Source organism: Linepithema humile, chromosome 2, assembly GCF_040581485.1.
Source record: "Linepithema humile isolate Giens D197 chromosome 2, Lhum_UNIL_v1.0, whole genome shotgun sequence".
NCBI lineage: Eukaryota > Metazoa > Arthropoda > Insecta > Hymenoptera > Formicidae > Linepithema > Linepithema humile.
In genome coordinates, this window is record NC_090129.1 from 22,926,741 (window position 1) to 22,953,030 (window position 26,290).

At 39.1% G+C, this 26,290-nt stretch overlaps 1 protein-coding gene across 11 annotated transcripts in view; it reads left to right on the forward strand.

The window, feature by feature from the left end:
* LOC105668862 (lachesin-like) overlaps positions 1–26,290 on the forward strand; it is a 201,747-nt gene that overhangs the window by 164,577 nt on the left and 10,880 nt on the right. For all 11 annotated transcript variants that reach the window (XR_001100181.2, XR_001100182.2, XR_001100183.2 and 8 more), the window contains 5 exons: positions 3,914–4,016; positions 16,000–16,118; positions 16,802–16,987; positions 20,514–20,700; positions 25,920–26,051. Coding sequence is in view for 7 of the 11 variants with exons in the window: in XM_012361493.2 (XP_012216916.1) it covers positions 3,962–4,016; positions 16,000–16,118; positions 16,802–16,987; positions 20,514–20,700; positions 25,920–26,051 (679 nt within the window). In the remaining 4 variants the exon portion in view is untranslated. The remainder of the gene's footprint in view (positions 1–3,913; positions 4,017–15,999; positions 16,119–16,801; positions 16,988–20,513; positions 20,701–25,919; positions 26,052–26,290) is intronic.

The following is a 26,290-nucleotide window of genomic DNA, read 5'->3' on the forward strand; positions in this document are numbered from 1 at the left end:
TGTCCTAGAACCACGTTACTTTGTTTTAACTGCAAATATCTTTAGATGAACTCGAATCTTCTCTTAGTGAGGATTTTTCGCAACTCTTTCATTTCCAGCGTTAAATACCTCGGCAACAGAATCTCAAGTTAAAATCCGATTAAAATCAAATCACTTGAAATTAAGTTAAGCGCAAGACTTTATTGTATATTTCCATTTCTGCAGCCGATTTTACAAATTAAAACTTTTTCATTTCTCGTCAAAATTAATTTAATTTCGCAGTGAAATTATTCACGTGGCGATGTATTAAGGCAATCACCTTCTTTTTCACTTTGATCTATGATGTGTATTATCAGCGATTCCGAATCGCATGATAACAGATTAATGATCCGTCATAACAATGGGAGATAATGATGATGGATTTGTTCAGTAATCGATAGAAAGCACATCACTTCTAGGTCAGTCTTACAAATGGCAAACGGTAGGTAAAATGAACGTAGTATGAACGTATCTCCTTCCGCCAGCAATGTTTCATCTTAAAAATTAAAAAGCTGCAATTCTATCCGCTGCGCAAGATTCGCTCTAGCGATTTCCTCGCACGCAAATCGAACCGGGCGTGATTAACCAATGGAACATATCTATCCGGAATGAAAATTGAGAGAGAGAGAGAGAGATTGCTTCTCCCTCGTTTTCTCTCTCTTGCTCTTTCGATGTACTCGTCAGCACGAAACGTGGCGTCGCGTCGGCCGTACGCGCGCGACTTCTTATCGCCGGCGCGTTCAATGCATAAAGCATAAAGTTCGTATCTCATGCATACATTCATAGAGCCGTCGGTACGGCGGCGATGGCGGGAGCGAGACGAAAGTCATAACTTATGGTGCGTCCCACACCTCTCGTTCCTCCTCTGCCTGCGCACGTGTCTCGCCCGGTAACCACCGCCGCTCCATTCTCGAGAGTATCGAAACACTCGCGAAATCACCGGAGGATGACTGAGGCACGTATGACGGCTGGCACTCCCTTTTGCGGAGGTTCACGGTGCGCTCAAAATTCCATTTTCCCACGGAAAAATCCATTTTTCCACCGGCCTTCTCTCTCTCTTTCTCTCTCCCGCTCCCACCCTCATCGTTCTCGACCGATTCATTGAAAAATAGTCCACTTACCGCGGCCTCTTTTTGCAATAAATCAATCGCGCCTTTCCGACTGTGCCCTATAACCATTCTCTTCCGCCGTTCGCCTCCTTCCATCTTCCATTTTTCTTCGATGCAGTTTCTCGGGACTCGTCTCGACGCACCGGCCGCGCGTTGAATTGTCTTCCGAAATGACTGCTGACAAATAGCGAATCGATCCGAAACCACCGCCGCCGCCGCCGCCGCCGCCGCCGCCGCCGCCGCCGCCGCCGCCGCCATCGCATCGGCCGTTACACCATAAAGCTACCGCAACGAAGCGCCGTTTTGATGCTTTATGGGCATCGCCGGCCGTCGGCAGGATGACGTTTGTCGGAATGGATGTGCACGGCGGCTTGGATCGGTCGCAGGAGAACAATGTTCGTTTAGGGGATGAACCGAAATGGTGGGCGCGTAACGCTTACTCGTTCGCATCGCGTTTTCATGCAAACTGAACGCGGACAGCGGATTTCACTCGTGTACGGGATGCACAATAGAATTTTAGCGTGCTACTAAAAGTTGGGTCTTTCCTTGTCAATCTTGAAATGCCATGACTATGTTTCGGTATACAAAATCTTTTTTTCCGAATTAATTGAAAAATTCCAAAAAGTTTTATATAATTTTTAAACTTGAGAAAGTTGACAGCTCTGCAGAAAAATGTTCACCGATGCAAAACGATCTATCTATTGTATCATAAATTATGTTGTTCTATAAATCTATCTATTTATTTCATAAAAATGCTTTTCCTCTTCTTTTTTTCGAATATACAAATATTTTTATTTTTATTATTGTTATTTAGAACATGACTTGGATTTTTATGTTCACAATTCTAATATATAATATCTTTGATATTGATTTATAAAAAGATTTTGATGAATTATTCCAATCGATATCAAGCGACAAAAATACAAACGCTTGTTCCGGCTTTTAATTAATATAGTCATTATTTGGATGAAAGATATGTTTGGCCATTGATACTGTTTTTACTTGCATGGCTCTGATTGCACATTGTAGGACTTGCGGTTCGCAGACGATAGTAGATCGCAGATTGATTTGCGTTGAGAGCAGGTGCGGCCTGCACGGGATCGATGGCCGCGCGTCGACACTTTCTTTCATCGCGTGACATGCGAGGGAATAAAAATTCCTCATCCGCGGTTTTATCGACATCATGGAATGAGTCGGCGGATGTTTCATCGATGAGGAAAAAGCATGCTGCGACATGGCGTTGAAAGAATAGTGCGTTGTCTAGTGCGAGTGTGCAAGAAAGCAGAGGGTGCGAAAGTGAAAAGATTCATTAAATTTTTATTCTTTTATTAAAATTAATATTCAGAAACTTTAGATTAAATGGTTTAATTGATTGTAAGCAATGCATTTGTATGAAATATTTAGTTTTATTTGATGTCTTTATTGTTTTAATTCTTTAATTTCTGTTTAACGCAATTTTTGAATACGCAAATTATTAAAAGAAATCTTTGTCGAAAAATTTAGAACACAATATCAAGGTTCTTCAACATGACGTTCACTTTAAGACAGTGTTTGAAAAGTTTAAATAAGCAATAATCTGATAGCTCAACATGAAAAATACAGCTTCGTCACTTCGAATGCAAGGAGGATTAAAGTGTATCTTTGCAAACAACTCGTGATTTTCTGAAAACCGTGACTTTCCGTTTGCATCTTTAGAGAATCTTATTGCTAATAAAATAGATACATTCCTCTCTTCTTCTCGCAGCATTTCTATCTCTGTTACCCGAACTTACCGCGTTCAGCTAACTTATATTATTTACTTCGCATACTCTCGTACATTTCATCACGTTTCTTTATATATCGCATTTCTGTTTTTATTTCAGAGACTCTCTCCTTTAATAATAAACTTTTCTCTTTCTCTCTTTTCGAGTCGGAGCTGCGCGAGAAACCGCGCCGTAGACACTCGCGTGCTCTCCGCTAATGCTTAATCGGCCTTTACGCTTCATTGTTCATGCGCACCTGTTCATTAGAATCGAATCGCGCGCGGATTTCAGCGGTGTCGAAATAACAAGAGGCGTCTCTCTCTCTCTCTCTCTCTCTCTCTCTCTCGGCGTGACTCCTTTAATTGGTGATAGGATAACGGGGTGGTCATTAATTACAGTTGGCGAGCCCCCGGCGTTGCGGTTAGTTTGCTTCGAAGCTACTTTCGATCTCTCTTCCCCTCTGCTTCCGCTGTGTGCCACCCTCGCTCGGATGCTCCCTTTTTTACTCCCGTCAACCCTTTTACTTCTGCGACGTCGAGGGTATCGAGAGAGTTAAGACGGACGATAATTAAAATTGACGCGTTCTCCTTATTCTTTCTCGCTCTCTTCTGATGGGAAAAAAGTGAGATGGAAAGCAGAAAGAAAGAACGCGGTGCGGATTATAGTGGAAAATAAATTTCTCCCGCGGTGAAAACTGCGAATCGCTGAGTCAGTTTCTCACGATCGGCAAACTAGCATACTCACCACCGTACAATCATGACCACTTTGTGCGCAAAGTCGATTGAGTGAAATTGGTTCTTTCCGTTGCAGTAAGATGCAGTTGAAAGGAATTCCGCGGTAATGATTGTTGCGCTTGATAAATGTAATAATTATTTGCGTTTACGAACACATAAATATAAATTTGCGGGCAATTATACTTACATTTATTTAACTTATTTATATAAATATGAGAAATATTTGATGCGTAGCTGAATATTGGATTGTTATTGTTAATTTTACTATTATGTTTATATTATTTATTGAAAAATATTTGTCTGTTCACAGATCACCGACTGGTGTCCCAAAGACTGATCAGAAAACTGGTCGACTCTCATGGCAGCGCGGAAACTCGCAGCCCTCTTCGCCGCGGTCCTGCAACTTTGCTTATGTAAGTGAATTTCCCTTTCTCTTCATGTTTGTGCGTTAGAATCCTCATAATCCAGGATTAGATTGTTTGAGATGGTGAGACCATCTTGGCGTGATCAAACATCGAATGTAGAACCTTACTCAAAGCTTCCTAATTTTCTAAAATAAATAATAATCTTTTTCCACGCCGTTTTTAACATACCGTTTTTACTTTTTACCGTATCTCTAATTTATCGAATAAGAGCATATTTGTACTATTCAGATTCCAAAAAGTTAGATCAAATATCTGGGAAAGCAAGGGAAGCTATTTCGGCGCCTCATTTCAGGCGAAAAATTTCTGATCGCTTTTCTGGCGTTTATCCTTCCCGCCTCTGTCCGCGCGATGTCATCCGGGCGTCACGGTATTTCCGGGTGCGGAAGATCCTCGACGGTCCTCATAATTCGATGAAAGAGCCGAGAAAGGCGAAAGAAGCGAAATGGACCGCCATGACGCTGAGAAAGCCGCGTCACACCGTCGTGATCATCGGAGAAGGACGAGATGAAGGGCCGGGAAAAAGGGTGAATTGAAGGAGTGCTCGTTCGCGATCGCGGGCGTTGCCTTCAACCGCATGACTTTCATGAGGAAACCGTGGAAATTCTCCCGATGTCGTACAACAACTTTCCTCTGCGATATTGTTTGTTCTGACGACAGTAAGTGTACTGAACCGTTACGCGCTTGAAAAGGAAATAACGCTCGAATATTTGCGGTATACGATGTAAATATGGAGTGGAGGTAATGATCAGTATTGGTTAGACATAAAAATGTCGTACATGCTATTTTATATAATGTTTTCTTGAAACAGTTGTCGACGTTTCTGTTATTTACAAATTTCATAAATGAAAATGAAATATGTCGAAAAGAGATACGGAATATTATGATTTCTCCCTATAATTGAAAAATATTTTCCGAAATTCTGTTGATGAATTTTATCTTTAAACAAACACGTTATATGAAACACGTAATGAGTATAAATTTGTCATCTATATTTTTCTCTCTCTCTTTCTCGCTCTCGCTCTCGCTTTCTCGAATTAAAAAAAAACTAAGTAAAAACTATAATGCTGGATTGAATTTTTTGCTCGCTTCGAGATGCAGTCTCCGTCCTCAAACTAAAGTCTCGCATGTTATGATAAATCCTGTGTAATTCATCTTGAGGCCCTTTTATGTGTCAGGCCCTAGGCCCCGGCGAGTAATCCGCCACTCCGTCCGTGAGCTTTGCCCGACTCGGCGAAGTTCCGTTGTAAGCCGGGGCCGTAAGACGCAACGGATGCCGCGTCGCTCGCTCGGCGAGAGAGCGCCGGCGGTTCTCGCTCGCTCTGAATCTCCTGCCCCGTTATATCCGCGCTGCGGTGCCGTGGCGCCGCAACGACCCTACGAGGACGATACATCGTCGGGGGTAGCCCCGGCGCGAGGGAGTTTGTAGAATCCACTTAAATCCACCGTGATTTACTCGGGCACGCCGCGTCCATCCCCTCGTCCCTCCCTCCCTCTCTTACGGCGGGATGCAGCCCGCAGCCGCAATAAGTAACGAGGCCTCGGGCTTTTCGGGCCGATGGAAAGCGTTAAGAAAGATTCGTCAGCTGACGGTTAGCTCTTAAGCATATGGCATGTCACACTTACTTACTTGTTGTTTTCCTTTATTTTTCCGCGGAACAGAATTAAATTATTTTGTATTATTTATACTAAATTCCTTTTTTCATCGATACTCTTTGTTTCTTAAATTATAACATTTCTTTTTATTGTTGTATAAGACGTTGTTGCAAATTCTTAAAACGAAATAATCGCAGATAGAGATTGCCGGATTTCTTTGAGAGAGCTTTTCTAAGTTGATTATGTAATACTGTATATACGGGCAAGGACTCCGTGAGTATTAAAGCGCCGACTCTTTTGTTCGTCGAGAATTAAAAAGGAGGAGCCGCTTGAAGGGATTAGACGAGGGCGTAATTAATTTCGGCGGTACTTCTTATTTTTAACCGGCGGTCTTATTATTGCTCCGCCGCTTTCTTTATTTCACTTCCGATACTTTGTTCCGTCCTCCGAGGGCTGAGGGCAAAATCGTACGAAATAGTATTACGTTATTTCTTTGAATCGGGGGAATTTACGGGATTTTTGCGGAGTGCATTTCAGCTCTGTCTATAAGCTTCGAGTTGCAGCGAGCGATTTTTTTTTATTTTTTCCATTTTTTTTTTTTTTTGACATAACGCGAGAAAATAACGCGGGCAACATTTTTCTGCGCGAATATCGACGGCGCGTTTGCGCGCGGCATGATGTCATTACGTTTGCAATTTTTCCCGATTTACTTTGTTACCTATATTTTTTGCTTACGGAAACTCTAATTAACGGGACATCGTACTGAAAGCGCGAATGTGCTGCAAAAATGCAATAAACGCGACAGCGTTGCGCAATGGTGAACGCGATTACACGTTAACGTAATAATTACAAATGCGTGCGTTAATGCACTTGCCTAATGGCGCGATCTGCGTAATTGTGGTGTTTCAATCTTTTTCCGCATGCATATCTAAAAATATTACTTTACGCTTCACTCTTACCACTAATTTCACAATACGGTTTTGATGTATGCAATCCGTTTTAATGAAAAAGTACCAAAAGTTTCTACATTTATATTAAATACATTAAAATTCAAGTTGGAACGAGAAGCTTAATGTTATTTCACGATTTGGTAATAAGAAATTAATTAGATTCTTCGATGTTTTCAACCATTTCTAAATTAGCAGTATTGGTTGTTGTTCTTTTGATGCATAGTTGTCACATTATTTTATAATATTTTTCCTAGGTTTTCGATATATGTCAGGAACGGTATTTGCAATTTAATTGAAAAGTTCCGGTTTATTTTGTCATAAATTCACCAAACAAAGAAATCAGATAAATCCAATTTTTCATCTGTCAAACATTACATAAATATATCACCAATACCTTGTCATTTAAATCGTAGAATTTTCACATGTAGTAATACATCGAATGTTTATGTTTTCTCTATTCACTCGCATAAAGATAAATATTTATATTTATAGGACGGATACTTTTTTCAATAAAAAATACGATTAAGACTTCTCATTCGCGAAATCGCAGCTGTTCGTATCCTCGTCAACGATCGACTCCCGCCGCGCATTTTCCGGCAAGATTTACGAGCTCCTTGAGTTTGCAAAAATCCTTTATATCGGCTTTCGGCTTCGGCAGAATTCTTCTCGGGTCGCGCGAGGACGAGGGAACGCTTCGATTCGCTCCATCTTCATCGGCGGTCGGCGACGCTGATGACACGCGGGAGAGAGTGCCAGCTTCCATTTTCAATATCGCGCCGACAGTCGACTTCAGATCTTCGTCCTGGCGTGGCGGATCCTGCGAGTCTCGGGCGTCCGTCACCGCCCGCGACGTTATCGGCGATTCGCCGGTTGCCGCATCGATTTCTATGCGGATGTACCTATTGAAATGCAATAAGCTAGATCAAAATCAAATATCTACCTAGTCACGGAACGTAAACTAGAAAAAATATATTGTCTCGTCGCTCAATTTATTCTTATATAATTAGATCAATCTTTCATAACGAATAAATTAAATGAAAAATTGAGAATAAGTTAAAATATATTAAACTTTTAGTTAAATTTTGCATCATATAAAAAATGATTGAAATTATATAATATATTTCTAATTTATTTATACCTTATATTTATGAAAATTACGTCAAAATAATTATAAAAATTGTAAACAAGAATTGCAGATTATATATATATATATATCTCCAGCATCTATTTATTCAAAAAACATTTTAATGTCTAATTCTTTAATAAATTTGCAATTATTTTTTTTTCTTTATGAAAAATTTAATAAAAATTTAATGGAAGATTAGATAGATTCGTTTGTACGAATTTTGACAGATTTATTGATGATACATTCTCATATATTGGAGTTCTATATGTTGTCTGTAATTGAATATTGCGAGACACGTAATTCTCATAAAACAACAGCAGCGCGATAAGTTACGCGCATAAACGAGCGTTTTCATTACGGAAGTTTAATCCATTCGTTACCGAGCTTGCGATTTTCAAGCATTCAAAGAAGCATAATTTATGAGAGATAAAGGTATGCATTTTCATATTCACATATTTGCTGTTAAATGCGATTAATTTTCATTTTGATGTTAAATATTTATTTTTATCAAAAATAACACATTTCGATTATAAAACTGTGTGCTACGGGAAATATCAAATAGAGTAAAACCAACAAGAATTTTTCAGTATTTAAGTTTCGCTGAGATATGAAATGTATTTCCTACGGTGTCGCGACGACGTCGAACGCCATCGTCGAAGTTCGCAAGACGCATGTAATCCATGTAATCCGTCAAGCACGGACGTAACTGGTGCCGTACGATATGGGCAAAGTTTGTCTTGGATCGCTCGACATCGGCTAGTACCGGAATAATTGAAAATGTCATGACAATTGCACTGAACACCGTTGTAACTTTGTCGACTAATGCAAACAGGTATATTCAAATTCTATCGGAGAATTAATAATTTGCCGGTGTATCGATTAGCGGCATTGCGCGATACCGACATATCGTGTTGTCAAACTTAACAAGGGCAATATTGTATCGTCTACATTATTAATACCATCGTCAAACTTAAGAGACATTTGCGATTCAATTTTTAATCAGTCTTGTTTACTTCACTGTTTCATGCTTTATTTTATTTTTATTGCGAATATTTAACATTAAATAGATAATCTGAAAAAGATAGGATTTAAATTTTAAAAGTTTAAAAATTTAAATTATTAAAAATTTTAATGATAAATACTCTCGATACTTGATAACATTTTGAAAATTTTGTTAACCGAAAACTCGTTATTTTTAATTTTTTACAATTTGTCAATCATGTTTCTTGATTAAAGAAATATATTTTTTGAAGTCATATTTCTTTTTCAAAGAAAGAATATTTATTCAATGTTTATATATATATTATTAAAATGATATATTATTAAAATAAAGCTTGGAGTTGAAGGAAATTCTGGAATGCTTCTTTACGGAAGATGCATCGGCGTTTATGTCACGGGGCTGCATTATCCGCATTCACACGCTTGCCGGAAGATTTTAATGGATGAAACTGTTCGAAACGCGCCGAGTATGTTACAGGTATTTCGCCCTCTCGCCAACTCTACACGTATATTTTTCTCCGTAATTATCCGCACATCCACGGGAGCGACACGCAGTGATTAAATTAAACGCGCGTGAGCATCACACCAGTGCGAAAATCGTTGATACGATTTTACAAAAAAAAAATAAATAGAAAAATCTAGAATAAATAGAAAAAAAATTCTAAAATCAACGCGAGATGAATTTTGCGTGTCGCGATTTGTTTTTTCTTTTTTTAAAATAAATGTAGATGTATACATATATATATATATATATATATATTTGAAGAATGAGACATTAGAAAAACGTGAACAATAACGGCGAAGTAGTATATACGTATATATATCCAACAAACATAAAATTGATTCTAAATAACGCGTCACATGTTTTAGAAATTCGCCCGAAGTGTCGATAGTTAGGACGCACGTCTCGGAACATAAAAAACAAAATGAGGAAGTTAGTCACTCGAAAGGAGACTTTATATCGTTTTTACGATTTTAAGCGAAACGCAGCCGTCGAACGACACATCGGCACGGACGGCAGTATAGTAAGTATAGGCGGTGGAAAAGTTTTCCGCCTTCTGCTGCTGGCACGACGCGACGACGAAACTTGCGTCTTCGCGACGCCCGAAGGCGGTACACGGGGAATTCATTTGGCATTCAGAACGGAAGAAATGACGGAGATAGCCGCTGAAGATTGCGGATGCGTGGCCAAATAAACGAGTGTCCGAATACATTTAAGCAAATGCGTTTCTCCGCCGTAATGCGAGAAGTTTACCTTTCTCTGTCACTTCGACGACGTTGCTCGAATTGTCGCCGAGTCTCTTTTGCAAAGAGAAGAATGACGAAGTTAACCGAGTGTCTACTTTGAAATCTTTTCAGCGGGATATTGCGAAACTGCGCGGAAAATTGCCCGTAATGCCACGTAACGGATATTGCGTGCAAATTATTATATACCGCACGTGTATGAGAGAGGCGGAATGGAAAATGTGAAATTTGTGTGAAATTAACGCCGGAGGGATATGAAGAAGCTAATGGATATCTCTAATGGCGAAGCGTAGAGTGAAATAAAATTTATTGAGCTCGGCAAAAAAATTCGGCAATCGTTGATTGACTCAATAGACGCGGATATGCGGATGCGGAATAAAATTGCAACGAATATTATGAGGAAGTGAAACACAGACGAATTTTTGTAAAATAAATTAAATGTAGCTAACATATTTTATATTCCGTTTATTGAATTTACAGTAAATTAAAAAAAAATTGCATTTATAATTTAACGAAAGGTGAAAGAAGCAAATATTAATTATCGGCAAATTGCAACAAGTAACAATTTTTATTAAAAATTTTTTTGAGGAAGAAGTTTAAAATAGTTAAAAATTTATCGATAGATTTGTGATGAAAAATAAAATCGCTGATTCCGATTCAATCAGCACAGTATCGCTGCCTGCAAAGTTGTAAAGACAGTACCGAATTAAAAGATTTTCAAACACGGTTGTCGCGTTTAATATTCGTAAATGCAACGCAACCGGCGTCGCGAGCATTTTCACGATGATGTATTGGAAAAATAACGGCGATTCGACGAGAAAGTGGATGTAAACGGAGGAAAGGAATGGAAGTACAAAGGCGCGTTGGAGGGAAAGCCAACCGGGAGAGTCGCAGCCGCGCCTGCGACAGATTATGCTAACGAGACAATCCCCACGGTACACCGGAGGCGTGCACAACCCGACTGACGGTTTCCTTTATTTTTCTCGTTCGTTCGACGGAGATTCCGCGTCGCTGTCTGCTCTTCCAGTTCGAAAAAGAGGCAACGGACGTATTCTGTCGCAAGGAGGATTGTCGAACGTCCTCGGCGACGGAAAGCTACGGAGAAAAGTGCTGGTGCGGGCGAAACCTGTCTCGGAAGTGAAAATGGACGAAACATCGTGGGAATACTTGCAAGAAATTCGAAACCAACCCGACGAGCCGATAATGACCGATTAGGTTGGGAGTAGATTTTTTTTTTTATATGTAACGAGCAGTGGAGCAATCGCTGGAAATATTCTAGTTACGAAGATTATTTGAATATCGTCGCACTTTGCCAGCGTACTATTTCTCGCACACAACGACAATTGCGGCGCGCCTCGAACTCCAATCGGGCATTCGATCGGCGCCCTCGTTCACCACAACCGAGAGAAGCACCCTCCTGGGGGATGGGCAGCCGTTTTATTTTTTTTTTCCACCACCGCATCCACTCGGCGGCGTATTTTCGTCGAGCGTTCGGTAATCGCGACTCGCCCTTAATCGTGCAATTACGCACGCTCCCTTTTCCACGCGGTGGCGCGAGCGGCGTATAGTGACGCGCAGCGTGAGGGTAACTTGCAGCATTACCGGGAGCAGTTCGCGTCTCTCTAACTTCTATCTACCGGCGGATTCCCCGTTTAAGCCAAAATCAATAGGCGCGTGCTCCGATCTGATAAGTATCCCGAAGAGAGGGTTCCACCTCTCTCTTTCATGCAACGGAGAATCCTCTTGCTTCGGCACACATACACTCGCGTCGTGTACGGTTAAATATATTCGTGCGAACGCATACAAGTATGTGTAAAGCCCTACCGTCGCTCTCTTGTCACTCACGAAGTTGATTTGTTCAACTGATTTGAAACTGACTTTTATTATTGAGTCTTTGCATTTTTAACCGATTCTTTTTTTGCTAGGCGAACTTTTTATTTTTATCGTTGCTTCTGGTTTGGAAAAAAATCTACGTGCCGGTCCGGATATAAAACTCGAAATATTCAGGTACATGTGTGCGGAGAATGCGACTCGAGGGTGGTTTATAACCCCCATTTTAAATTACTTCGTACTGCGTGATAGTATTTTCAGGTTTACACACGGTCACGTGCGATCCCGTTCCATTTAAACAAGGGCTTTGCTGTGTTTTGCTCAACTCTTTCCTCCTGCAAGCATTCCCGGTTGTGCTTTTACATTGCCACCATTGCGTCGCACGGCCGTAAATTCTTCGTTACCGGAACTTTTTAACGAAACTCTTTCGAGTAATCCCTTTGGCGTTCTGTGTTTGCCGAAAAGATTCCGTCGTCGTCGTCGCCGGCGCGACACGTGACGTAACTTCCCTCGCGCACTTTGTCTTATGCAATCCCCTCCGGTAAAACACGCGCCGTGCAAGAATCCGTGGAATTTTTCGAGTTAGCTCCACGAGCTGCCGCGATCTGAAAATCCGGAACATTTGAACAAAAACAAAAAGGCTGGACGTTTAATCCTCACGGAAATACGGAGTAATTCCGCTGTCTTCCGCCTCCGCCTCGAACAGTCGCCCTCCCCGTCGCTGTTCTCGATTGTCCTTTCGGTCCGACTATTTGACCCGTTCTCTTTTTAATTAAAACAGAACTTTTGTTCAATTACATTATACACGAAGTATCCTGGATTCACCGCGAGTCACTCTTTAACCGTAGGTACTCGAATCGAATTAAGAAGAATGGGAATTGTTTCAACACTGAACCATCAATAATATGAGTATGTACACAGTGAAACTTTATTCTTTAATTAAATCAAGTAGATTCGATTTTGTGACAATTTTAATTGCCGCGACGTCGAACATCGAAAACGGAGAAATTTTAATCAGTCTCTAATCCAAATTTTTCAAAAGAATAATTTTATTCGAATCAGAAGTAAAATTTTAATTATTGAAAATTAACTTTGCACAGCAAAGAACTATTCTTCGTCAATACTTGGCTGTTACGCGTGCCTAGCCGCGCGCAAGTTGCGTATCGTAATAATTTCGCTGTCACGGCGCAAATGTTTCTTTGATGACATTGGCTCATTGTCGCAACCCGCGCTAATTGTCGCTTTTGCCCGGAGCGGGCCTGCCTATTAGCATACGCATCCGAGCGTGTCGGGTTTCTTGCTGCTCCTAGCCGCCCTCGTTCGCCCGAATGTCACGTGAAACGAGAGAGCGCTACCAAGAGCGCTTCTCTCTCATCCCTGATAATTCATTTCCTTAGCAAACCGCGAATGTGGTTTCGTTAACTATCCAAAGTCGCGCCTTTAATTAAGCAGCAAAGCTAGTTTGGCATTTTCGTAAAATAATCTTTTTCGCGCAACGCCATAGTCACGTTCTTTGCATTGTGAAATTTTAATATTGGATGGATCTGGGTATTTCCAAGTCGACGATTTCCGGGCGTATTCCCCCCCCCCCTTCCCCGCAAGCGACCTTTAGATACGTATGTAACATTGCGATAGGAAAACTCTCATACCGCGCGGCTCTCGAGAACTGATGATCATTTCGGTCCGGGAACATCCCGCTATCGCGCGCGAACGAGAAACCGTCGGCCGGGGAGCGCATTTTAGATTCGCGATTTCAACGCGATATAGGATTTCTCTCGGGTCATGGAGACCCGGAGAAAGGCCAGCGAAATCCAAACTCTTTGAATCGGCGGACGGCTCCGCGGCTGCCATTGTGTGGGTGGCTTACCGCCGTTTCCCCGGGATAAAGTGGGTATCACTGGATACTGCTCATCTCGAGTCTATCGTCGGAGCAGTCTAACGGCTCTCGGGGATCCCACCTCCTGTCCTTTAAATTAGACGGCGGACGACGCCCGGTGACTTTTATAATCGCCTTTAATACCGCTCGCAAAAGGTCGCCTTCAGATTCTGCATAGCTGTTTGAAAAATTAGCGCCTGTCGCGAGTGCCTTACTGCGCGGCAAAAATGTCTGACGGTTTTATTGGCTTTCACTTCTGCACACGAAAAAATATCGACGCAGGAAACAAATTAACAAACTCTGTTTATTTTTACTTAGCGCAAGTTGATGATTGCGTATAAAGACACAAATAATTGAATAAGTTACACGATTTGATAATTTAGATGTTGATTATTTGTATTTTGTTATGTAAAATTAAACAGAAAGATCAAGATGAACTTTTAATGTATTTATAGAGAGTTGAGTATCTACTAGTATAATATCGAATCTCGTAACTATATATTTTCATTCGAAGGCACCCCGCGGCATGATTCTACTTCATGTTAGCGTAAAGAGAACGATGTAAAACGAGAAGAAAAAACGAAGTTGGTTCCGGCGTAGCGCAGCCGCGAGCATCACGACGATCTTAATTTCCTGAGCGGATGGTGCGTGATAATTTCGATGAAAAATTCCATCCTGCGCACGGCGTAATTAACGAGGAGATGGCAGACCGCGCGCGAGCGAGCGCGTTCGCAGCGCTGGTCCTATCCGCTCGCGAAAGGACCTAATTAATTAGATATCCCTGCGACAAATTGCTAGAATTACACCTCACTGATTACAATTATACCCAGAATGAAATTCCGACGCAATAAAAGCGCGGCACACTATTCTCGCATTATATCCTTTCTCTCTGCCTTGCATTCACGCGTGCGCTCGTCCGACCAAATGCACGCACACTTTTTCTACTCGCAAGATTTTATGAAAAATTAAATGCAGAATTAGAATTCTTTCATTAGGAAGAAAGAGCAAAAGAAATAGGAAGAATAGGACCAAATGAAAATAGAATAGATAAATGTAGCTTCATGAGGATGCTCTGGTCCTTTTAGAGTCTACTTTTTTATGAAAATTTCTATTGCTGCATATTTTGCTATTAAAATATCAGAACATTATCATTAAAGAAGGAGAAGAGTAATTTAATTAACAGGTTGTAAAAAAAAGTGAAGAAAAACGATAATAGCCTGCAAACAGAGTGACACATAACTGAAAAGCGATAATATGGCAATTCTAAGGCGATAGAAAGCTCGTATTAAAGTATACTTTACTCGACGCGCGACGCAACTGTTATATTTTTCCACCGGTTTATTAATTTTAATGAGTTCACGATGTTTCCTCCATCGAGACTTTCGCAGTTTTTCCCATTGGAGCAAAAATTAAATTTAAGTAGTTAATAAAAGGCCGGGAAGGGTCGGGCGGGAAAGAGAGCGTAACGATATCGTGGAGCGTCGAGGGAAAAGATTGAAGAGACGAGGATCGGGCGGTGAGGGTGGATCGGGCGGTGAGGGTGGATCGGACGGCGAGGGTAGTCGTAAAACCGACCCATGAAAATCGGGACCCCGGCGTCCCCGGATTACGACTGCGAGATTCAAGAATTTTTCCATTTATCGCCCTTCTTGCATGAACGCATACAAGAATTCGATACGAGAATATGGGCGGCTCTCAGCTCTTCCAGGCCGGCGAAAAAGGCGCGAGAGGGGTAAGGCGGAGGGTAGCCGCGCGGGGGATGTTACCAGCTCTCGACCTCCGCCTTGAATATCTAATCGACGGCGTGCTGCTCGCTCATGCATGCGCTTCGACGGCGGCGAAATCGGGGCGGTACATTCCGCGAGACACTACTCGTCAGAGATGCCGAACGCATTCGCTCCTCCTTTCTTCTCTCTCTTTTTTTTTTTTTTTTCCTCTGAACATTCGCGGCGCATCGCATTTTTCGAAGCGCGATGCGCGCGATGCGATCGTCGTAATATCCGGGGGAATTGAAAAGGGCAGAGCGCGGGATGTTACGCAAAATGCATTGTTTTGTTTATTGTGTCGTTTATTGTGTTCAAACGATTGAAACCCGCAAATTGATGACAAGCACGGTAAACCTTTTTACAAATATTTTTTTATTGTTTTATTGTTACAGTTTCTAACACTTTCCGCTTTTTATTTTATCGTACTTGTCTTTCTATTAATTTTTTTATACTTTAGGCGAAGGTTCTGCTTTTATCATATGATGTATGAAAAATAATTTTTTCGTATCTATGATTCTTATCTTATTTCGACACTTTGTGTCACGGCGAAATAATTAAACGTGTTTGTATCACTTTAATGTTTCAGGCCAAAACAAAAGCCCGGAAGTTTTGCCCGAGTTCTTAGCTCCTTTGGAAAATCACACGGTGATCCAAGGTCGCGACGTCTTCTTCACCTGCGTCGTTAATCATTTATCGACGTACAAGGTATACAATTTCCTCTTTCAAGCAATTCTTGTTTATGTATTGTTATAAAACGTGTTAAAAAAGTTTCGCTCGGCACGTTGAACATTAAGAAGATTGCCCGTTATAAAACTTACATTGAGTATCAAGAGATGCGACAACGTCTCTCTCCGAGACTTTCGCAAGTATATAATAAATATATAATAAATGACACAGTTTCCGAAAACTGCCACCGTGTATTTTTGCAGAAGCAAGATGTAAAAATCATAACTGTTAACGCGACACAATCTAAATTTATATTTCCTTGAAATGCACGCTCAGCTTTACGTAATTGATATTTCCTTCCTTCAGTCTGACTATATTTATCTGCGATCACTGCAAATATTGATGCAAATTTTGAACTTTTTACTAAACTAATTTTAGGTCTCATCAAATTTACACTGCTTTATTAAAGTTAAATAATTCTATTTTTGGCAGGCTTTTTAATTATTTATCGTGAAAATTTCATCAATGTGTCTAATTTAAATATTAATTTAATTTTATATTAGTAATATAAAATAAAATATTTAATGTACTAAATATATGTTCTTTCTGATCAGACTTTCAAACTGCAATTTATGTTCTTATTAGCGAAGTATTTGATTAGCAAACTTTCTGTTTATCTTTGTCTTGAGAAATAACATCGATTCTCTCCTCCGGTGTTCCAGGTAGCCTGGATAAAGTCGGATTCCCGAGCAATTTTGGCGATACATACGCACATGGTAGCGCACAATAATCGATTATCCGTCACGCACAACGGACACAACACGTGGAAACTACACGTGTCGAATGTCCAGAAGAACGATTCCGGTACTTACATGTGTCAAGTCAATACCGACCCAATGCGCAGTCAGGTAAGCAGCAATGAACTTGATGATCAATTCACAAATTTTGAAATATTGCGAAACCTCGATCTTTCGTCAAATGGCGCACTACGTAGTACATCAAATGTTGTATATCTTTTTATATAAAAATTTTATATTTTGTAATGACGCGACTTTTTTTGTATCTTTATATTTATATATATTTCTTCTTTTTTTCCATTTTTTTTAATGATATGGGTACCCGCATTTTTTGAAATACCACAAACGCAGCTTCAAACAGTATTATCTGGTACACTGAAACGCGTTGCGACGCGCATCCGCAATAACAACGTATCTCTGTTAAATTAATTTCCATTTACCTTCCACCCGACGCTTTATTTTTCGTCGGCGTTTCCGCGTTGGAATCGCGCGCACGGCGGCCGTTATACAAACGGCTCTATCGATTTCCATCGACAGAGCTCCGTGTTGCGCGACGTAATTCGATTAAAAAGATCGAGGTTTCGCGCAATTTCGTCGGATCTGTCCGCGGACGCGGCGGAATTTTTAAAATTCCATACACAAACCCGGCCATAACTTTTTAACGCGCGCTTTTTCTTTAGCCCGACCATTATTTCGCGGTGTAATATCGGCTGTAATATCGGCCTACTGTTGTAGCTGCAGAGCTGACGTATAAAAAGCGGGGAGTATTTTATTTTATTTGAAGTAGAAAATCGCATCGTTAAAATTAAACTGCACTTTATTCTTACAGGCTCTTAAATTTTATTTTACCATCGAGTTTTAGAAAATAATTTTAACAAATTGTTTTTGTTAAATAAACTTAGCTATCGTATCACTACATTCTGAAAACTAAAGTTTTAAGTTTCCATCCACTGTTACTCACCTTGTAAGTTTTATCAACATACCGCTCAGCTTTGAGACCAGTTCAATGATAAACATACAATATTTGCGCAAAAGGGAGAGGGTAGATTCGCCGCTGGTGAAGTCGTAAGGAAACAAAGTCCTCGCGACGCGACGTCATGCCGTGCAACTTTAATTATGCAGATTTTCGGCAAGGCGAGCCGCGCGTTCGGGAAAGCGCGCAGAAAATTATTGCCGGCGGCGGTGCGGCAGGTGCGCACGTCGTACTGCTTCGGCCGACTGTTTTCCCGACGAGGATCTCGGCTTCGTGCGGACCCCGGCCGCACGAAATATCCTGTCGCGCCTTAAATCCCGAGCCGAGTATTGCACCGTCTCGCAGCCGACCAACACGAAATTATTTATCGTCTGTACTTATATCGCGGTTTTATCCGCTCGAATAATGCGCATTCTCTTTAACTGTCTGGCCGGTTACTACATTCTTTTGCAAAGTAACAGCGATGCAAGAAGATACAGTAAGAGGATGTAATAAAAAAATTATTATTGATTAAAATATTATAATTAATTTAAACTACAATTTACAAGTGTTTCAATATCGTTAACAAAATTTTTGGGAAAGTGAAATTAATTAGTAAAAAGTAATTGTGGGAAAATTAATTAATTAGATACTTTACACTCTTGGCAACAATATATATTAAATCTACACATTCCACGAAATAAATCACTAAATTCTTTGCATAATATTTAGTTTGTTTTAAGAGAAAATTTTGATCTCACAGATATCTCTCTCCCTCTTATTTTTCTGACCGTCTTCTATCTTTTCTATCTTCTTTTCTTTTCTCGCGCATGTGTTATCACACCCACATCTGTCGTTCGTTTCGCTTGCACCACGACCAGCATTCCGGGTCCTTTATCTCGCGGGAGGGCCGTATATTGCATCGGAAGGTTTCCCGCTCTGCCGGTCGCATTGAATTCCACGGGACATGTGCACCGCACCACGACCAGTAAATTCCATCTGCACACACGTTAACCTGTGACACACCGGCGAACGTCATCCTTGCTTCACGTGTGGAGCTCTACTTACGTGCCCCAAGGCCATAAACGACGGCCTTTTTACGCCATGAAACACTTTAACACGGTTTATGTCGACTGACGTTTCGTGCCAACGCGATCCAATATTTTCGACCTGACAATGACGAAGTTAATGCTGAACGTAAAGATGTCAGCTGCAATATAAACATTATTCGGTCCTGCGGCCATCGGCTTATTTCGTTACTCCTTAAGAATAATAATTCTTGATATTTATTCTTATGAATTATTTCAACTCTGTTTGGATTTTGTAAGATTAAATTACTTTGCTTTTATAAGAATCTTAGGTCAAGTTTTGCATAAGCTTTAAAGTTGCTTTTGTGTAAAGTTTTCTATAAAGTCGTTGTATAGATTTTATTATTTATGTATTTAAAGCTCAAACCCTGCAAAAATATTGTAGATTTGTAATATTCAACATTTTTCTGATTTATTAATTTTTATATTAATATAACTTTGTACATAATTAAATTTAATAAAAATATACTTTTATTCTCTTTTGTATCTTTGCAATAAAAAAGTTTTTTTTGTAATTACTGTAGTATATTTAACAAGCATATTTTTGTTTTTACACTGTTATTTTATGACTGAAAATATAATCTAAAATGATTTAAAATAATACATTTTTATTTTAATTAAACACAGCTGAAGTTTAGCTTTTATCAATTATCAGGAAATTGTATTTTTTTTTATCTGCGCCTACATTTATTCATAATAAAATATTCAAATTTTACGTTTCGCGCAGTTTCATACTATATTATTATTATCATTAACATTGTTAACTGCAGAATTTAAATATTTTACTACAATATTAAAATATCGCGTCAAATATAATACGAATTTATTCTGATAAATGTACAGTAAAACATAAGCAAACATGACTATTAAATAAAACAAATAATGAAGGCTCGAATGATAAAGAAATTTGGAGCAAATTCAAGCTGGTGTTTATCTCGTTTTATCTTATATTTTCTTGTGCATGTTGGTTTCATTGAATTGAATAGGATACGTGCACCGTTCCAGTGTTCAGTAAATTCTATACTCCCACACATTATACCCGTGCAAGGATACCCTCATCGTGTACGTGCTCAGGACCGTAAAACAATGTACTTTTTCTATAGTGAGTAGTTCAAGCCTTGTCTTTGTCAGACCACCTTAACGCAGTTGTTCTACGGGCTGTTTACTTTTCTAAAAAAAAAATTTTTTTTTAATTTTTTTATGTTTGTTCTTAGTAATCGAAATCGAATTAATTAGTTTGTATTCTTTTGCTATCAACAATTTTAATAATGAAACGATTCAGATATTGTTACAAAAGAAACGCAATAATCGAAAATTTTTCGTAATATTTTATCATATCAAATTGTAGCTTGATAATAATTAGAGTAATTCTAAAAAGTATAGAAAAATGAAGGATTGATCTTATTTTATTTAAATTAGAGAATAAATTATATAGTATCTTGTTAGAAATTTAAGACAACATTTGCTTTAAGCTAAGTATCAATTTTTTACAGCGCTTATTGAATCTGTTTTTTCTTTTGCGAAAGTTAAATCCGTGATAAAATCTGAACCTCGAAAGTACGAAGTTTCACGAGAATCTTATGTTTCCTTGTTCCAGATGGGATACATGGAAGTAGTGATACCGCCCGACATAATGGATGACGAGTCCGCAGATGGTATGGTCACCCACGAGGGAGGCAATATAAGGCTGCGATGCGTCGCTACCGGTTCGCCGAAGCCTACTGTCACTTGGAAACGAGAAGACGGCCGCAATATCATTCTCAGAGAAGATGGACAGAAACAATGTAAGTATATTTTTAAACCTCGTAGCAATTTCTTACCTCTAATTCTAAGTAACACAATCTGATCGCTGGAACTAGATTCCGAGATTCGGTGACGATTTTTCTTTCTTAATTGGAAAAGTATTAGCAATAAATAATTTAATTAAGAAAAAGAATTATACATTTTTTTTTTCTTTTTTATCGTACAAACATTTTAATAATATTAATAATGTAGAATATCAATAGATCTCTCTGCCTATATAATTGAGCTATATTTGAAGCATTCGATGCTTAATTTCATTAGCGTAAATGATAATTGATGTCCATCGCTACGGGAGGTATTCAACGGACATACATTAGTGAATACATTACTGGATTTGGACATAATCGAACTCAAAATGTAACGTGCAAACCGCTGTGCAAACCATGCTCTGATGAACTTACATTCACTTACCGTTGATATTTTAGAATATGCTTTGAATCGCATTACTCACAGAGCTTAGCATTCTCGTAAAATCGAGTTATCCGGGATTCCTTTGAAACCACATGTTTCGTGAATGCATTTGGCAAGATGACTATACGTTTGGTCGGAATAATAACAAAGTCAAACAGTGCAAATTATGCCCCTTTGGAGCAGGTGGGCGTGCAATATAAACTGAATGTATTTATAAACAGCGCAAATCCAAAGAGCGCAATTCATTGTAAATTTCACAGTAAGTTTAGATTTAATTTTTCCTTTGTTCCAAAATATTTTGCGAATTCTGAGACATTTTGTAAACATTTTTGTAATATGTCGCGTTGTATAAAAATATAATTAAGCTTAGCTTAATTATATTTTTATATCGTTAGATTTATGTTGTATTATGCTATCAAAAATAGCGGTGAGTTAAATTAATTCTCAGAAATTCTTTTGTGCTTCTTTTCTATTTCAAGTATCGTATAGCCAATTATGTCTTTTAATCATTTCGTCAGTAATTTCATATTCTCGATTTCAACGATACTAATTGGTTTCAACGGAATATTGATGATACACGCGTGTGCAACCGAAATACAAAAACAGGGTGTTGTAGGCTTGTGTTCGAATTTTCATTTACGATTTAATCAAACGGAATTTGATATAACATTTATTAGTCGTAACAACGACTTTAATTAATTATGTGTTGGATAATACACACAAAGCACGAATAAACTCCGATTACGCGTTAATTAAGTTCTTCATTGTACTAATCAACGCATAGGATTATTATTACACCAACGTATTTAGCTTCCATCAGAACCACACTAGAGTAGTTGTTTGTTGAATTTTTGCTGTTTGGTCGAGTATTTGTTCTATACAAAAATAAATAAAAATTATTATATTTATACATATTTGTTTATTCGAAAAATTAAAGAAGATGGAAAGAATATAAACAAGTATAACTTAATGTAAACATGCTTTTATCGGAGATTTTAAACATTAGGTTGTCCGAGATTTAATTAGAAAATCATAAACTTTATCCTTAAGCCTACATATACTCGTAAAATATATAAAATTCTGCAAAAATGGCACTCTTCAACTTATTTGTCATTTTTATATAAAGTTATCAAAGTTCGAAGTTAGCGTAGGGTTTAGGATTTAGGGGGTTAAGTTCAGGATTCGCACGTTCAAAGTGTTGACAGTAGTTCTATATCAGTTTGATATAATATGGGATATACGTTGAAATTCTAACTGCGGAACGGACATGTTGCAGAAACAGGGTCATAGGTAACGCGCGTGCAGCAGGCCGACACGGTTTCTAGTTCCTTGCTGCCGGTCATCTTAGCGTTATTATTGAATTATATCCTTGATTTCTGTGATTTATTGCCATCGTCCAATGTAGGATATCATATTTAACACGTCAGACGTTACAGAGATTGTATAACAGTAACCTAACCTAACATAAATATTGTTACTCTAATAATTTGCCTGCTAATTTTAATGTCATTTAATGTCAATACAATACATATAATTCTATTGTAAGAAATAACATTATTTGAGATGAAAAATGGTCAAATTAATATTATTGGACATTTAACATTTATTGGATTATCTTTTTTTTTATTTAGAAGACTAGAACAATACAGGCGCGCGCTACGCGCGCGCACTTATTATAGTAATTCAATAATTATGAAATCTAAATATTTTAATAAATTTTTTTTATTTTAAATAACCGTCAAAATAACCTTCGCTCTCAAACTATCAAACTGTCAGAATAATCGAGATAACTAATCAGCATTGCGGAAAAGCGTCAACAATACTTTCGATACATTCGAGTATCGATCTTTCATGCCTTTTTTAAGCGTGGAATAGTTATTATTATACATATATGTGTTCAATAACTGTTTGTCTATTTTATGAAATATCTAGTTATATCATTTTTCGATATTGCGTAAGCATTTATTTTCTAATTTTTATATTTGTAGAAATATTTCGAACGTTCGGACAGATGTTTGATATTTTTTTATAATTATCACCTATTAATTGCTTATTTTTTTAAAAGCATTTTTTAAATTAATATAATTTATTATCTTTTGTTTAATATTTTACAATAATATTACATAAAAATGTACATTGAACTGTACATAAATATTGAAATGTGCACAGTATAAAATCTGCTAATATTTGATTTTATTATTAATAAAAATGAGCAAAGGAAGCTTTTTGTCAATTGTAACAATTATAGAGTAATGCAGTCACTTAAAATGAGCATCATTGATAACATCTATCCTTTTCACGCCGTTAGGCAGGATTTTGTTTGAGGGGGGAATTCATGGATACGCATAAAGCTCTTGAGAAGGAGGCTTGACTCGCTTCAACGACTATTCCGTCGATTCTCTAATTAAGACGGTCGTGCCGACGCGGCTGGAAAAGTGTCGGGGCGATAAAGTGTCGGAGCGCATCAGCGCGGAATAATCGATCGTCTCCCGCGCTTGCCGGGCCCGCCGGTAATTAATTACAAACGCGAATGGTAATTTACGCCCTGCGGCAAATATATAAGCCTGTTGCCCTCACAATGCTCACGGCGAGGGAGGGGGGGGGGAAGAGTGTACGTCTAAAACCATAAATTACGACGCACTGCTTCAAGCTAAATCGCAAAATAAATAAATCGATAAATATATATCGTAACTATGCACCACCCTTGCCCCCCCCCCCCCCCCCGTTGTTATCGTCGAAATGTCGGGACGCGTATCCACGTAGTTCTCGCCGCCGCGGGGCGATACGTCACGGAAACTTTACGTTGATGGAAATATCTCGCGAAGATTTATTTGGCGCGTGCTGGATTAAGAGAAATTCCAGAAGAATTGTTCTAGTCCATAAACTTGAAGTAAACTCGTCCTCGCGATTAATCCCTCCCCGAAGGATTAAACTTTACAAAGGTTAACGACCCTCGCGCGATGTCGGGGACGGCCCCGCTTGTCGCCCTTCGCGAGTTAAAGTGCACTTATTGACCGCTCTTACAAGCAATCCGCCCACGTCACCCCCGGTAATCCCGGATCCGCTACGCGGAGTACATTCCGTGTACAAGTAGCGATCCTGCCGGAAGGATCTCCGAATCCCCGACGACCTGTCCTCTTAGCGTCATTCTCGCCGGAGAGATCAGCTGGGGGAGCTTTCGTGTGAAAAAAAAAGGAGGAAGAAAAAAAAAGTGGACGGAAAACTGGCGAGGCGGGTGAAGAGGAAGGGGACGTGAAAGAAGAAATTCTCCGATCGTAATCGTCGCTTCGTGCCGTTTCCGCCCTCTGACTACTACAATCCTCCCCTTCGACTTCCCGTCCGCCCGCCCGTGTCAGTCCGATCTCCGAAGCGTCGTAAAAATAGACACCTGGAGGACACCCGAGGTGACACTCGTTAAACGCGGAAAGGACTTCGAGATCGGCAGGATGGCGATCCGCCGGCGCGATCGAGAAGAACGACGAGTAACGAAAGATAGCGAACGAATAGCGCGCGAGCGAAGGATCGTAAAGTCACCTATTTTCCTCTTCCCGCTTGCCCCTCCACGCATATCACGAGAGATGAAATGCATAGGAGAAGAACGATTGCCACCCGTTGGCAATCGAGATCTTCTCGCCTCGCGGATCTGTCATTCGTAACGACGTGACTTCTCCACGGCGATTAAACGGCGAGCACACGTTTCGATTGCAAAATTGAATATGCTGTGTAAAGTTTTACGCATTCCCGGTAACGATGCTCAAAATTCGGTTTTCAAAATAACGAATAACTTCGGATGAGTGCATTTCGCGGAAATAAACAGTAGTTCTTCGAAAGAGGCATTTTTTGTATTGGTTTTATTTATTTAAATGGAGAACGGAAAGGACTCTTGAATCTGCTAAACACGAAAATAGATACTTCAGTCGCTGATTTAGTTTTACAGCACTCGATAAAAAATAATCTTATGACTCTTGTCATTTTTATAGATTGGCACTGCAGTTTTATACAAAAAAATAAAAAAGCGAAGGCTTTATTTGGCAAATTGGGTTGAATTATTGGATAATTATGTATAATCTATATCAACGCAAGAATATGTGTGTTGCGACACACATGTGAGATACATAATGATATTTGATATGATATTTATAATTTAAATTTTTATTCCAGAACGCGCGCATTCAATAATCTAGATAGAATGTGTTTGCTTTTTTCATTTTTTGTTCTTTCGTTTTTTTTATTCAATCCCAAATGTCGGAACTCTCCGTCATAAAAGTATGTCGCCATAAATAATGCTTGAAACGTGAAATAATTTCTGCGGTGACTCAATATTAGTTTTCATCCTTTTCCCTGTGGTTCTTAACAGGACTGATGATTCCAGCAGTGTGCCATAAAAATTTCAACGTAATATCTCAAACGATTCTCCCACTAGAGCTTTTATGTTAAAAATGTATTTTTCTGTGAAAACCACGCTAGATGGTGGGTGACTAAGCGCATCAAATGTACATTTAATGCGAATTTCAATAAATTTTATCAAGATTTATGCACTTCTATTAAATCTACTGAAATTATTGATGTGATATCTTTATAGATTACAGCCTCATAAAAAATGATTAAAAATTAAAAATATACTATAAAATAATAAATACGCAATAAGAACGAATCAAAATTTAAACATGAAAGTAAAAAAAATATATAGACGCAAATTCTGAAGTTATTTTGTCAAAATGCTATTTTGCATAGAAAAAAGTATACTGGATGAGGTACTTAATTTAGATATTTATCTTTCTGATTGCAGCTCTGAAAACCTTCGTCGGCGAGACACTGGAATTGACGGGGGTGATGCGGCAAGAGATGGGCACGTATCTCTGCATAGCCAGCAACAACGTGCCGCCGACGGTTAGCAAGCGTTACTCCGTCAATGTTCACTGTAGGTATCGTACCGCTCTGCGGCCGTTAATTAGCCGTCGCTCCGTCATCGTTCCACTGCATACATTAGCAGGGCAGAGCGTTGGAATATCCTTGCTATTCTGTGCTTTTGAAATTGCAGAATAGTGATTGCAAGCGTCGTTATTGACGAATTCCGAAGAGAAAGCTTTATTAAATTTCAAGCAAAACATGCGAAATATTACATCTGTGAAGTAAACTTTGCGGACAAATAATTATAGT